This window comes from Physeter macrocephalus, chromosome 15 (assembly GCF_002837175.3).
Source record: "Physeter macrocephalus isolate SW-GA chromosome 15, ASM283717v5, whole genome shotgun sequence".
In the NCBI taxonomy this organism is placed as follows: Eukaryota; Metazoa; Chordata; class Mammalia; order Artiodactyla; family Physeteridae; genus Physeter; species Physeter macrocephalus.
The window spans coordinates 20,478,421-20,494,185 of NC_041228.1; the positions used below are offsets into that span (position 1 = coordinate 20,478,421).

At 41.2% G+C, this 15,765-nt stretch overlaps 1 protein-coding gene across 1 annotated transcript in view; it reads left to right on the plus strand.

Moving 5' to 3' along the window:
• The window catches only part of EXT1 (exostosin glycosyltransferase 1), a 311,978-nt gene extending 299,791 nt beyond the window's left edge, over nt 1-12,187 (plus strand). Inside the window, exons 9-11 of the mRNA XM_024129428.2 lie at nt 4,647-4,807; nt 7,274-7,445; nt 11,846-12,187. Of these exons, the coding sequence (XP_023985196.1) occupies nt 4,647-4,807; nt 7,274-7,445; nt 11,846-12,031 (519 nt within the window). The 3' untranslated portion in view covers nt 12,032-12,187. The remainder of the gene's footprint in view (nt 1-4,646; nt 4,808-7,273; nt 7,446-11,845) is intronic.
• The last annotated feature ends 3,578 nt before the right edge of the window (nt 12,188-15,765 follow it).

Sequence of the window (15,765 nt, forward strand, 5' to 3'; positions counted from 1 at the left end):
CAGAGACAGTTACACAAAAATGTAGTAGATCGCAAATACATTATTCATGGTAGCTGCTAAAAAGCTTGGAGACTTAGCTACTTATCCTGTTCCTTCTTTTATTCCTTTTTATTCATAATCATTTTCTTTTCCATTTAAATGCCGACACTTACCAGCAGGCGTTTTCCTGGATGCCAGTCTGATTCGAACGGCCTGCTGCCTACATAGCTAGGACTCGTGGTGACTTGGGCTAGCAGTCTCTGTCTCTCTTCAGATTCCATGGATGCTTCCAGTTTCCATCAAATGGAGTTGAACAGACGTTCTGTGTAAGGGCAACGAAAATCACCCGAGGACAAAATGTCCTGGGCCTCACCTTGGTCAAAGGCTTTCTATGCAGCCAAAGCTCTATACATACTTGGTGAATGAGTGATGTTGGAGGGAATGTGTGCTGCGCGGATTAAAGTGTGAGCACACAGCCAATTGTGTCATGTGTGAGTCGGCGGGAGAAAGAGGTGGGGGGAAGGGGAGAGATGCTTAATGTTCAAAGAGAATGACTGCAATGGAATACAAGGAACGGGTCGCTCCAGCTTGCATTTTTCTCCTGCTTCCTGCAAGGGAGGCTGGCATCCCCGGAGCAAATTCATTCAACAAGTATTTTTTTTTTTTTTTTTTTTTTTTTTTTTTTTTTGTGGTACGCGGGCCTCCCTCTTGTTGTGGCCTCTCCCGTCGCGGAGCACAGGCTCCGGACGCACAGGCTCAGCGGCCATGGCTCACGGGCCCAGCCGCTCCGCGGCATGTGGGATCCTCCCAGACCGGGACGCGAACCCGGTTCCCCTGCATCGGCAGGCGGACGCGCAACCACTGCGCCACCAGGGAAGCCCCAGCAAGTATTTATTGAGGGATGTCTTTGTTCTGGTCTCTCTGCCAGGTACTTTGATTACACAGTTCCTGCCTGTAGCCGCCAGAGTCCTGGCAGCAAACAATTCAAGTCAGGTGACTCAAATGAAGGGATTTGGTATGACTTAGGGAGGTGAGTGGTGTTAAAGGACGCCACAGGAGAGGGAGAGGCACCTGGGGGTGGCACGAGCTGGAAGCAGCTCCTACTTCTAGGCCTGAAGAAGGGAGGGAAGGAAACAGTGTTTCTGGTGTCCCTGAGAGGGGGAACTAGGAAGAAGAGGCTGCCCTACAAGAGCTATGACCATGGAGGGGTGTGGCACCTACCAGAACTCTGGGGCCAAAGCTGGGGTGGGGAGCGGGGGAGAAGTACTGTCCTCTCTCTGTCCCACCTCCATTTTCCTGCCAGCAACTCCCATTGACCTAACCCAATCAGCCACCAGCTGGCAAGGAGGACCAGGTTATGCAGTCCATAGCGTTCCAGTGTCTCAGGCGTAGGGCATGGCAAGAAGAGCGGAGGGTGGATCTCGGAGAGCAAACAGAGGAAAGGCAGCACGTTGCCTTGTGAAACGTATAGTCAGGACTACAGCATATACCTGAATCGTTACCCTATGACCTGAAGTATTGATTGATCTCTCATCTTCCGCTGGGCACAGAGCAGTCGATCTCACACTCGGATTTGTTTCTCTCTGTCCCACGGTGAAATAACTTTCAGCTGCTGTGATGTAGCCACGTGCTGGTCAATTTCTTTTCAAAGAATAGCAATTCCAGCCTCTCAGTGCATGCTGGGAAGAACTTGTGCTGTATGTGGAGCAATTAGAAGTCAGCGTGGGTTGAGCATGAGATGGAAATTTAAGAGGCTGGCCGTCTGGTTTGTTTACTTTTCTGGCTGATCAGTGGAGCAGTCGTGTTGCCTGACATGGTGGAGGACAAGGGTTTCTCTTTTCTCTTTTTTTTACGTGAATAGATGTTGGTTCGTTTTATTTCCTCTCTAAGGATTCTTAGCTTGTTTAAATGCCTCTCTGTAGTATTAAGGATAGATTTTTAAACAGTGTCCTATAAAGGGTATTAGATAGAGTTGGTTTATAGTTATTTACATTTATCTGGGTTGCTTCAAATTCTCAAAAGAAAACCCATGTTAGTTTTTAAGAGAAGAGGCCATAAGCTGACCTTTGCCTCCTTTGATGTGTTAATGAGCTGCGTGAAAGCAGAACTATCACAAGAATCATAGTTTTATTGGAATTTACTTTTGAGTTGCTTTGAAATGACTTGAAACGGCTTTGAGATAGTAAGGAATTCATGTGATGGAAACACCCCATTGGTGTATGGGTCTCCTTTTCAGAGGATAATGGAAAGCGCCAAAGAGTGCTGACAGCCAGGCTGATTCTTTGACTACGGGCTGCATAATGTACTATCCCATCAGCTGGCACCATTAGTATTGAACGCCAGTGATGATATGCAGGTTATCACGACCTGCTTTCAGTTTTGTGGCAAATACTGTCCACTCCCCTGCTATCTTTTAACTTTGAGACGCCCCTTACCCCAACATGCTTCCTTAATGTGTGTCCCAACACCCTACTTTTTTCCCCCCAGGTATTATAGCTTTGGGTGAGAAACTATATTGTTAAGGCTTTCTTATCTTGAGTCAGAGCACCAAACTAAATCTCCATAAAACTTTAAATTCATGGCTGTTTACAAAAATCATGTCTTCTAACTAAACCCCAAGAATTCAGAGATAAAAGGACCCTTACAGATCACCCAGGCCAGTGTTTCCCAAACCTAGGATTTCACTGACATGTTTACCTAGGATGAGGCTTAAAAAAAAAAAAAAAAGAGTATGCTGTTTAAAGAAAAATATTAACTAAGTTATCGAATATGTGGTGGGAATGTGGGAAAAGGAGCGATGATGGTTATGCATATGGTGAAAGCTTGGCAAATTCTGATCTAGGCTTATTTGCTTTGTCTTGTAATTGAGGTAAAATTCACATAGCATAAAATTAACCATCTTCAAGTGTACGATTCAGTGGCATTTAATACCTTCACAGTGTTGTATGCTTATTACCTCTACTTCATTCTGAAACATTTTCATTACCCAAAAAGGAAACCCTATAGCCATTAATCAGTCACTCCCTATCCTTTGGAACCACTAATCTGTTTTCCGTTTCTATGGATTTGTGTATTCTGGACACTTCATGTAAGTGGAATCACACAATATGGGGCCTTTTGTGTGTGGCTTCTTTCACTCAGCATAATGTTTTCAAGGTCTGTCCGTGTCGTGGCACACATACGCATCAGTGTTTCATTCCTTTTTGTAGCTGAATAATATTCCATTGAATGGATATACCGTGTTTGGTTTATTTATTGATGAGTTGATGGCATTTGGGTTGTTTCCACCTTTGGGCTATTGTGCACAGTTATTTGCTCTGCTTTTGAACCCCTGGGAGGTCAGGAACTGGACTTGCCAACATCACTCAACCACCCAGCCACCATCACAGTGCCAAGACTTGAAATATCTGTGGAATAAATGAAAATTCCATTTGCATTGCTTATCAAGAAGAGATAGGGCAAAGGTTGTTGGGTGCATGTGTAACCTGTATAAGATAAATTGTTTTCAACACTGTAGCAACAGAGCTAGAAGGGAAGCTATGATAACAGTACACACCAAATCTGAAACCAGATGGCTTGGGTTCAAATCTTGGCTCTGCCACTTACTAACTCAGAAAAATTATTTGAACCTCCATATCCTTAGTTTCCCTCTCTGTAAACTGGAGACTCTAAAATAACCTACTTCACAGGGTTACTGTGAGGATGAAATGAGTTAAAATATGTAAGTTCCTACAACCATGCCTGTTGTATTATAAGCATGACACCATTATGACCATTATATGATGGTTTGCTGTTACTGGGTTTTTGTTGGGGGAGGTGTTTTGTTTTTACTTTCTGTATGTTGTTTTATGTGTCATTCATCAAAGAATCATAGAAAGTCAAAGGTGAGTTTATACATTTGAAAACAGACTATTTGCTAATTACACATGTTAGTTTGTAGCAGGTTCAGAAGTACCTGCTTTGGGTTATTTTGAGCACTAGGAAGTCATTTCACTGCATTTCCTTTAAAAATAATCTTGGCCTGTCCCCACTTATTCCTAGTGATTTTTCACTGTGGATGTGTTTTCTAAATTTCCTTGCACTAAACAGCATCACACCTGAGAGGCTTGAATTACTGTTCTGGATGATATCTGCTTTGTATTCCTGTTAGAACCTGTGTGCTTTTTAAACACCTTTTCTCTGGCTCTCAAGTGGATGCTTTGATTTTAGTCACTCTGGCTTTGCTGTGTGCTGGTGATGATGTATATGCTATATATTCATACTGTAGATGTATATTGAAAATCTGCTCCTGTTTATAAAACAGATGCATTTATGCCTCCCATCAATCAGTGGTCACTTATCTTTTGGAGGTTGAGGGGGAAGCAACTGATTTTTTTACTTTTTAGCTTGAGTAGACTGGATTTCCAAAGGACATATCCACCAATGTATTTTTTTTCCTTCTTTCATTTCCACACTAATCTGAAGTTTCTTTAACAGAAAACATTAAAATGTGCATAATTATGGGGCCAAATGTCAAGCAGTCAGTTTAATTTGCTGATGAATACATGGAATTAATGTTTTGCAACAGTCCCGGGATTTCACATTACGAATTAGCAGGGGGAAGGTGATGTTTTGTTGACATTTGTTAACACCGTTGATTGCTTGTTTGGCTTGTGTTCTGCCTGCAGGTGGATTTCGCGTTCACCGTGTGGCAGAGCTTCCCCGAGAGGATTGTAGGGTACCCTGCACGCAGCCATTTCTGGGATAACTCGAAGGAGCGGTGGGGCTACACGTCCAAGTGGACGAACGACTACTCCATGGTGTTGACGGGAGCTGCTCTTTACCACAAGTGAGGAGTTTGGACGTCATCTTATATTGCTTTTTATATTAGTTTCTGGCTGCTGCCGAGATGGGAACTTGGGCAAAATCTTGTTAACAACCTTAATGGAAATTAGTGTGAAAAATCCCCATTTCAATTCTGTTGATGTGGCCAACGTGTATCTTTGAAATCAGTAAAACCTCTTGGCTTATGGCATCTTTAGAAACTATGGTAGAGCAGCATCTTCAACGACTCTGAGGTGTGGAGACGTACTCAGGGTGTATTGAGTAACTGAATGTGTAGAACAACAAAGTAAATGCTTAATTGAGCACCTCCCCGCACTGTTCTAGGTGCTTAGGATTTACCGCTGAGTAAAACAGGAAAAAAACTATCTGCCCATACAGGTTTTGTATTCTAACAAGGGGAGAGGCAATATACATAATAATTCTATAATATATTAAGAGAGGGGCTTCCCTGGTGGTGCAGTGGTTAAGAATCCGCCTGCCAATGCAGGGGACACGGGTTTGAGCCCTGGTCCGGGAAGATCCCACATGGAGTGGAGCAACTAAGCCCATGCGCTGCAACTACTGAGCCTGCGCTCTAGAGCCCGCGAGCCACAACTACTGAAGCCTGCGTGCCACAACTACTGAAGCGCGCATGCCTAGAGCCCGTGCTCCTCAACGAAGAGTAGCCCCCGCTCTCTGCAACTAGAGAAAGCCCGCGTGCAGCAACGAAGACCCAACGCAGCCAAAAATAAATAAAATAAAAATAAATAAATTTAAAAATATATCTATTAGGAGATAAGACAAAGCAGAGCAGGGCAAAGGTAGAGAAGGGGCAGGTTGGGGGTGATCCTCATTGAGCGGATGAGATTTGAGTGGAGACTTGAAAGGAGAAAGGAAGTCAGCCAGGAGAATACATGTAGGAGGAGTGCTCTGGCGTGGGGAACGGTGTGAAAGGGTGCCCTGAGACAGGATGCTGGAGGAATATCCAGAGGACCGATATGACCAGAGTGGAGTGAGGGGCAAGCAGGTGAGAAAGGTCATGGGATCCCGGATGCAGGACCCTGCTTTCCAACATGGGGACTTGACCGTCTTCCAAGTTACGTGGGGAGCCGGTGCAGGGGTGTGAGCAGAGCAGTCCTTCTTATGTTTTAGGCATCTACTGTGAAGGCTCTGGTGAGGATAGACTATAAGGGGGCCAGGGGAGAAGCAGGGAGACTTATTAGGAGGTGACTGACATTATCTAGGCAAGAGATGATGGAGCCTGGGTCAGGAAGTGAGCAACAGAGGTGGGAAGGTAGTGATCAGATTGTGGGCGTATTTTGAAGATGCTCCAGCATGATGTCCTGACAGATTGGGTACAGAGTTTGATGACTCTTAGGGTTTTTGACCTGAAGAACTAGAAGTATATAGTAGTAAGCCATCAACAGAGTTGGGGAAAGGCATAGATGGAATAGGTATTAGGGAAAATACAGGAGTTCATTCTTGGGCATGTAGGGACATTTAAAAGAGTGTGTTGAAAAAGTCAGGGATGGAGATAGAAATTTGGGAGCTGTTTGCATAGATTTGGTCTTTAAAGCTAGGAGACTCAGGTAAGATGGCCAAATTCATGAGTGTAGAAGGCTGATGTTCCTGACTCAATCATTATTGAAATCCCCTCCTTAGTAAGGTGAACACACCAATCTTAACCTGGTCTTTTTTAGTAAAAAAAAAAAAAAAAAATAGAGAATGCTGTCATCTCAAGGATGGAGTTGGAAATGCACAAGGTATAAGCATTTAGGGTGACAGAATCTTGATCTCAAGACTCCACCTCTTTCTTCCCACCACCACCATTCAGTGAATCAAATTCATTCAAATGATTTTTCTAATAAATATATGCTATATATTCCTCCAAAAAAAATACTAGGGTGAGAAATAATTCAGATAAATTGTGGGTTCTCCATAATGATTGACCACCAGATTGATTGGGGTTTTGCTCTAACAGTGTTGAAACACATGGCTTACAGGCCAGAACAAATGGAATGGTTATACTGTTGAACTCAGAGTTATGGGACAGTATTGAATACAGTTCTGATGAAACCAATAATTAAAATTGTAAAGCAACTTGTAATGATATATGGATCACATGTAAGTAACTTCTCTTGCCATCTAAGTATTCGGTTTCTAACCAACCAGCCTGATATTAAAGTTAGCCTAGGCAAGCAATAGCTGCATCTGTGTGTTTCTCTGTACCTTGTTTCCTTATCTGTAAAACAGGGATAATACTAGTACTTACATCATAGGTTTCTTATAAGGATTAGATGAGGCATTTCTTGTAAAGTACTTTAGAACATTACCTGGTATATAGTATGTACCATATAAATGACAATTATCATCATCATCAACCATGATATGTTTAGGGATTCAAAGGATGAGTATGTGGTTTCTGTCAAAGAAGACCACCTGTTATTTTATAATGATGGCCCCTGCTGAAACCTGTCTTTGGTTTGTACAGATATTATCACTACCTTTATACCCATTACCTGCCAGCCAGCCTGAAGAACATGGTGGACCAACTGGCCAACTGTGAGGACATACTCATGAATTTCCTGGTGTCTGCTGTGACAAAATTGCCTCCAATCAAAGTGACCCAGAAGAAACAGTATAAGGAGACAATGATGGGACAGGTAAGAGAAGGAGAACTCTCCCCCCTTGCTTTGCTCACTGGTGACTCAGTCTGAGGTAGTGAGGACTCACTGTTCCTCTAGGAAGCATAATGAGACGATATCAGGAAACAAACCACATCCAAAAGCTCTGAGGGAGTGTATGTTTGGACGTGGGTAATTGGGAAGATGTAAGTCAAGAGTATCTTTATGTCAAGAGTATCAAAGCTGTCTAAATTGGTGCAGCCACTATGGAGGTTCCTTAAAAAACTAAAAATAGAGTTACCATATGATCCAGCAGTCTCACTCCTGGGCATACATCCAGAGAAAACTCTAAATCGAAAATACCCATGTATCCCAATGTTCATAGCAGCACTGTTTACAAAAGCCAAGACATGCAAGCAACCTAAGTGTCCATCGACAGATGAATGGATAAAGAAGATGTGACATTATATATATATATATATATATATATATATATATATATATATATGCAATGGAATATTAACCATGAAAATGAATGAAATAATGCCATTTGCAGCAACATGGATGGACCTAGGGATTATCATACTAAGTGAAGTAAGTCAGACAGAGAAAGACAAATATCATATAATATTGCTTATATGTGGAATCTTAAAAAAATGATACAAATGAACTTATTTACAAAACAGAAGTAGACTCACAGACATAGGAAACAAACTATGGTTACCAAAGGGGATAGTGGGTGTGGGGAGAGATAAATGAGGAGTCTAGGATTAACAGATACACACTACTATATATAAAATAGGTAAACAACAAGGACCCAAGTGTCCATCGACAGATGAATGGATAAAGAAGATGTGACATTATATATATATATATATATATATATATATATATATATATATATGCAATGGAATATTAACCATGAAAATGAATGAAATAATGCCATTTGCAGCAACATGGATGGACCTAGGTATTATCATACTAAGTGAAGTAAGTCAGACAGAGAAAGACAAATATCATATAATATTGCTTATATGTGGAATCTTAAAAAAATGATACAAATGAACTTATTTACAAAACAGAAGTAGACTCACAGACATAGGAAACAAACTATGGTTACCAAAGGGGATAGTGGGTGTGGGGAGAGATAAATGAGGAGTCTAGGATTAACAGATACACACTACTATATATAAAATAGGTAAACAACAAGGACCTACTGTCTAGCACAGGGAACAATACTCAATATCTTATAATAACCTATCATGGAAAAGAATCTAAAAAAGAATATATGTCTGTATAACTGAATCACTTTGCTGTACACCTGAAACTAACACAACATTTATACTTCAATAAAAGTTGAATAAAGAAATACAAGCGCTCATGTGACCTACCAGGTGGCATAAGAAAGACGTCTTTTCTCCAGAGTTAAAGACCTAAAGAGAATTTATGCAAGTTTATTTTAGGTGTTTTATTGAGTGAATAGCTAATAATGCTCTCAACACAGCCTTCTAGTGGTTGCTCTTGAGTTGGATGCGCATTGTGGAGGCAGATGAGGAGTCATAGTACTTGATTTTCAGTTCTAGAGCCAGCACTTAGTTGCTGTAGGCAAGTCAATTACCTTCTGGAACTCAATTGTCTCATCTTTAAAATGGAAATGGTGAAACCTACCTCACAGCGTTGAGGTCAGACGTATGAAAGGTTTTGCCAAAGTAAAATACAGTGTTGAGTCACAAACGATTACTACTAAAGATACTTTCAGCGAAATATAATCTAACTTTCTCTTTTTCCAATTAAGAAAACTAGGACCCAGAGAATTTAAGCATATTGCCAGAAGTCACGCAGGATTAGAGACAACTTGGAGTTGAATCCCGGCCTCTGTTTCTTCCACTATTTATTCTTCTACACCCCAGGGTCCTTTTATTCATCTTGGACAGAGCCCAGTACTCTATGTATGAAATCAAAAACCATAAGACCATTTAGATCTACCCAAGTTAAATCATGGAGAATCCAGCAGGATTTGAGTCAATCTGAAAGGACATACTTAGGTAGTTATATCAGTTCAATTTGGGGGGTTTTCCATGTACCTTGTTCTAACAGTTATTGAAAATCACATATAAATCTAGCTTTTGCAGAGGAAAATGTCACCAGGCCTCGTGTTAACACAATTGATGGTTTTTCATTCACTGAATTTAGTAAAAGCAAAAAATTTACAGGATTTTAAGTTTATAAAATTTAATAATTTAATATTTACCAAATATGTACAGGTTATCAGGCATTGTTCTAGGTACTAGGTACTGGACAAAGCAAAGAATCTAGTGGAAAGTTCTATTTCCCTCTAACTACTAAAAGGACAGGCGAGAGGATTTACAAGAGTTTGTCATTTTTAAGACTGAAAGACTTTTCAAATTCAAGCAAAATGTATTGAGAACCCATGCATATTCATATTTATTATCTCATTTAAATATACACCATTCCTTTAATATTGTTAATTCAGAGTCCTCTGGACTCCCCTGAGGTTATACACAAATTAGGGGTGGAACTCATAACGTATGGTTTCTTAGGGGTTGGTTTTTTACTCTTTTCATAGATTTGCCTAATTCTACCAAACCAATATTTCTGGTGATTTTACACATCTAATGGAACAAATCTAAATTTAGGCTTAGGTCTAACTAGACGTATCTAGCTAGATATGTGCTATATTTGCCCCCTTCTTCCCATCATATACGCTAGTTTATTGAATGTTTGTGTGACTGGTGAAGTAAATGGATATCGTGCTCTAAAATTATGTCTTTATAACAAAGGAAAGGTATCTTCTGTAATATGTTGGTTGACCCAAAATAAATGTTAAAATCAAGAGGCAAGGGCTTCCCACAGCCGTGCTGTGGTTGAGAGTCCGCCTACTGATGAAGGGGACACGGGTTCGTGCCCCGGTCCGGGAAGATCCCACATGCCACGGAGCGGCTGGGCCCGTGAGCCGTGGCCGCTGGGCCTGCGCGTCCGGAGCCTGTGCTCCGCAACGGGAGAGGCCACAACAGTGGGAGGCCCGCGTACCGCAAAAAAAAAAAAAAAAAAAAAAGAGGCAAAAAAGAGGCTTGAATGATTCACTTGGACTCTTTTTTTTTTTCATTTGTAAGAGAATAAGAATGAGTTTAGGCTCTTGACAGTGTTTCCCTTTGCGGATGTGAGCACTCAGCGGGATGTAGTGGGTCTATCCCTTTGGGAATAAGTGGGCCAATCAGAAGTGGCCTGCAAGCTCATCCCAAATTAGGAGAAAAATGGAGGTACCTTTGGGACTTTCGGCTCTGATATGGACTCAACTGGTCAGCTTAATTTGATACTCTCTCTGATTTACCAAGCAGAGTTCCTCTAGTACAAAAGGTAAAGAATGAAACCTGAGTTCTTCCCCTTTCTAGCCCTGAACAAGCAATTTTAACTTCCTTGAACCTGCTTCCTCATCTGTACAGTGGAGATGTTATTACCTGGGTAGATAACTCGACCAGGTTGCTGCGAGGCTCAAATGAGCTCATGAAGACACTTTACAAATAGTGTTTTGTTTGTTGCTCTTCTGCTCCAAGGTAACTTGACTTTTGTATTTACCTTCGATGCTTTCTTTCAAGCATATTGACGCTTGTGGTTTTATGGTGACTCTGAGTGATTCTCACAGCAAAATGTACCTTCCTGTGAAAGTATTTTCTAACAATGCATGAGGATGCAAACACACACACACACACACACACACACACACACACATACATATATATACACTGTTCAACAGTGGCCTATTGACATAAATGAGTTTGTGGGTTTTTTTCGACATAACTGGGCAGCCCACCTTTTCCTTGTTTCATAAAAACACGATTTTAAAGACATTATGCTTAGTTGATCTATTTAAATTTCAGCACTCAAGTCACTTAAGGCATTCTTTTAAATCAATGTTAGTCATTTAAATGGTCTAAAAATATTTAACCAACCTTAGGGTCAACATTGGAGAGCCGAAGAGATGGCAGCCATCTTTCTACTTACCTAGAGTCAACCACATTAACAGGGGGGTTACAGAAAATTATCTGTGAAACCATAAACACATTGTTAGTCATCGCATTTGCTGCCAAGTGCAAAGAAGAGTTTTATGTTTAGTGACCACAGCAGTTGCAATTCAGCTGGTAGGTCCTTCACGGACCAGAGAATGTGTCAGTCCCTATGGATCTTTGTATGTTTGGGGCATTGAGAAACGTGGCAGGTCTCGGAAAAATCTTCCGGCGAGGCTGAAAATCCGGATCCACGCTTGCATCTTCACCGGGCATGTGGCTGGGGCCGCGTGGTGGCCAGGCCAGACCCTGAGCCCTACTGCGTGCCCATACGCCTGACTTCGTTTTCGGCCGTGTGTCCATCTCACCTGGCACCTGTCTCATCGTCTTCCTTCTTTCTCTCCCTCTCCCCAGACCTCTCGGGCTTCCCGCTGGGCTGACCCTGACCACTTTGCCCAGCGACAGAGCTGCATGAATACGTTTGCCAGCTGGTTTGGCTACATGCCGCTGATCCACTCTCAGATGAGGCTCGACCCCGTCCTCTTTAAAGACCAGGTCTCTATTCTGCGGAAGAAATACCGAGACATCGAGCGACTTTGAGGAACCTGGCCGAGTCGTGGGAGGGGAGCGAGAAGGGCCAGAGGGTGGGGTCAGTGGCTCTCTCTTCCCCGTGCAGATCCGCTCAGCAGCGGAGCTAGATTGTGCCAAGTATCCAAATAAACTAAGATGATCAAAGTGACAAAAAAAGAAAATAAAGGAAAATAAAAAGGCCAATGGAAACTCTACTCCTGACTCGTGGGACTGCACAGGACTGCTCCAGACTCACCTCACTGGCTTCTATGTCCCAAGACTAGGTTGTGTACAGTTTAATTATGGAACATTAAATAATTATTTTTGAAATGATTGCTATGCAGGTTTAAACTTTTTTAATGATCAAAACTATTAAAAACCAGAGTTCTTTCTTTAATCAAAATTGTGTTGGTTGTGAATATTTCAAAGCTGTTGATCCTCTTCCCACAGACAGCATTGCCGTCAGTTGCGCGGGGTGCCCTGCAGTTTCTAAAAGCTCGGACTTCGTGGAAAAAACCATAAGTCACTCTACCCCGTGTCAAGAAATAACCAAGTATAACTAAGACAAGTTCATGACTCACCTTTGCCAGAGCAAATTGTTTTCCTTTTTGAATTTGCAGATCCACTTGAACTTTTATCTCTAAAATGTTGCCGCATGAGAAGAAGTATAATGACCTCCAGGTAGACAGTTCTAACTGAAAACTTTATGTCTGAGATAAAGATGATCATCTTTTTCATTGCGGGGGTGCGGGAAGTTAGTACCAAGAAAACGCTAGTGTAATTAAGAAGTGTTCAGTTTACACAAGGAACCATGCAAACAATCCACCAGCATAGTGAGATGGAAGTATGGACCCACAATAGTAATCTAGTGCTTTTCACGGGGGTGGGTTAGATTACACATTCAACCACTGACACACGTCTGCTTGGGGCTGGAGAAAGGCTTTGGTTTCAAGGCAAAGGAAGAATGAGTATATCGTTGGCTCAGCAGGAGTCACAAGACAAACTCTTTTCATGGTTGTGAAAACCTCGTTTCAGAAGCTTCTCTATTGAAGAAGAAGTAATAATGTTGAAATTCCCACCATTGAACTTGAGGATTGCTGAGAAGTAAACGGAGGGTGTATCTCACCATTGGGACCCTGATACCACTTTTAGCCAAACAGTGTTTTGAGCAAGAATCTGGCAAACAAAATAATCAGAAACAAATGTGAATACTGTTTTATTTCATTTTAATTTTTAAATCTGTAGAATCTGTAGTTTAGTTGTGCATCTTGTTAAAAAGAACATTTCTATCCCTGGAAATGCTGCTTTGAGCTTCTGATTATTATAAAATTGCAATTACAAACTGAAAAATATATATATATATCCCTTAACTCCATTGTAAAACATGGAGACTTCTGAGATTAAATGCTTGCTTCTACTTGGAAGAGGCAAGAGAGAATAAAGAAGAGAAAGACATTATTGGGTCCTCTTATGCTGAATAAACAAGAAGCACTTTAATTATTATTTTTTTGCCCCTAAATAAATGTGTTTCCAGCATTGGGTTAGAAGAAAGTCTCATCACAGAATTATGTTCAAGTGCCTGGCTTAGGTCAGTGGAAACCGTAAATCCAGGAGACTTTTTAACTCATCCTTGTTTTGTAGACATCTGGAAGTGAGAAAGGAGCTTTCAAAGAGAATGCAAGGAGGGAGAGAGCGTTGAGCACTGGAGAGGTGACTCAATATGCTACCTGGTGACAGCAAGGACCAGAGCCCACATGTCCTGATTCTGTGTTGTGAGTGGTGCACAGGCAATGAACTTCAATGAAAGACGGGCTTTTCTCTGCAGCCTGGTGACTCAGAAGAGCTCCCTAAATCTCTCTTATCCAATTTGACCCAGCCTTAGCCCTCTCTCATACATGTGACATTTTCTGCTAAGTGGATATGACTATCTCTTAAATATTTATTGAAAAATAATTCTTCGGTCCATGGTGCTTGCACTCGTTTCCTTCTATAAAATGCCCAGATAGGTTTCATGCCGTTTAAGTTGCAACACTCAGCAACTTAAAGGGTTAGCAGTTAATCCTTATTCATCTGGCCTTTGCAAATTTGTATTTAATTCTTTAGGTTTGCCAAATTATTCTTGTATCTTTCTCCTTTGCAAAAATGAATGTGATGTTTTTGTTAAATGACCCCCAAGCCAACTTGCAACTCATGTTGTCGTCTTGGCTTGCAGATCTGTGTCCTTCATTGTGCCAGTCAGTCACATGAATGGATTCAGGGAACTGTTTTGCCCGATTTACTGTCACAAAACTCACAGGGCATATTCTCCACAAACGATGTATGTTATGTGGAAAAAAAAAAAAAAAGATGGTAATTATAAATGAGAACAGGGTCTGACATACTTTTCAGCCACTTGAAATCTCCAAGGTTTTATTTTATGTCATTCTCAGAGCACATCTCTTTGGAATGCTGGCCAGTATGTTCTTTTCCCATTTTGAACCTACATCTGGGAATAGAACAATGCTTAGCAAATCAGCAGGGCCCAACAGTAAGATGTAATTTTAATTCACTTAGGCAAGAGCTGTATTTCACTGCAGCAAGTTGACAAATCATAGCCATCTCTGTAGGATGTCAGGAGTTATATCTCAGTCAACTTCAATGATAACCAGGAGTCCCGAAGTCAGCCAACATGAACTGGGAAGAAGCCAAGACCAGAGAGTACAGTGCCTGCCAACCACGTAATGAATTTCATGCAGAAACTCCGTAGAGGACTCGGCCACTTATGATTTCCACACAATATCTTTTTCCAGCTCCACATTAGGACGTATGATCTTAAAAATAATTTTTTTAAAGCTGACTTAGGCGTTCATGCAAAACGGCTTATTCAAATCAAATTTACATATACATGAACCATATCACCTTTGTTGAAAACAACAAAATGACCCAAAATTGAGGCTGTAGAGAAAAATCCATGAAATAGTCATTGTAGTCATGTCACAAAAGATAACCTAGCTAGGTAGGCCTACCTGGACATATCATGTTGGCACACTTTGCAATAGGATGCTTCAGAAGAAGTGGAATATCTGCTGGGTGGAATTTTATGTGCATTACACGTTAATTTTTTCTTGTTCCAAATGGTGCTCAAAGAAGGATCAATCTCAATTGCTTCCTTCAATTTTTCTTTTGGAGTGATTTTTGTTTTTCATTTATAGTAGGCTATGTTAGCCTTTATTTTAGTGATTCTGGAAACCTGGGAACTTGAAGGGATATTATGCTGGTAGCCTTTCATAAAGGTTACTGAACTTTAATTACCAGGGGTGAGCTGAATGAATGTGAATAGATCTAGATACTATTGGGGGGAAAAAAAGAGCTCTTGATTTAAGAAGTAAAGAAATATTAATCAAACCTGTTTAAAGGGTGAGAGTAAGGAGAAGGCAGCCCACCAGCTTAGAATCTGAATAAGACTTGCTGGACCAGCTGAATTATGGATGCAAAAGTCGAGGCAAATTTCCCAGACCTGAAAGTGTCTTATGTTCCCTTAGGTCTCTGAGAGCTCCAATTTTAAAAAGGACCAGTTATTACCATGAACTCTCAAATTAAAATGTCCTGTCTTCTAATAGTTAAGAGCATCGATGCACAGCCAGTACATCAGGGCTTCAGTTGCTGAATTCCTTTACCTTGTTTCCATTGGCAGTGATGATGGACAAGAACCTTTTGGGTGGCTTTGTCATTCTTGGCCAGATTTAACCAAGAAAGCTTTCACTGCTGGCCTCATTCTCTCAGGC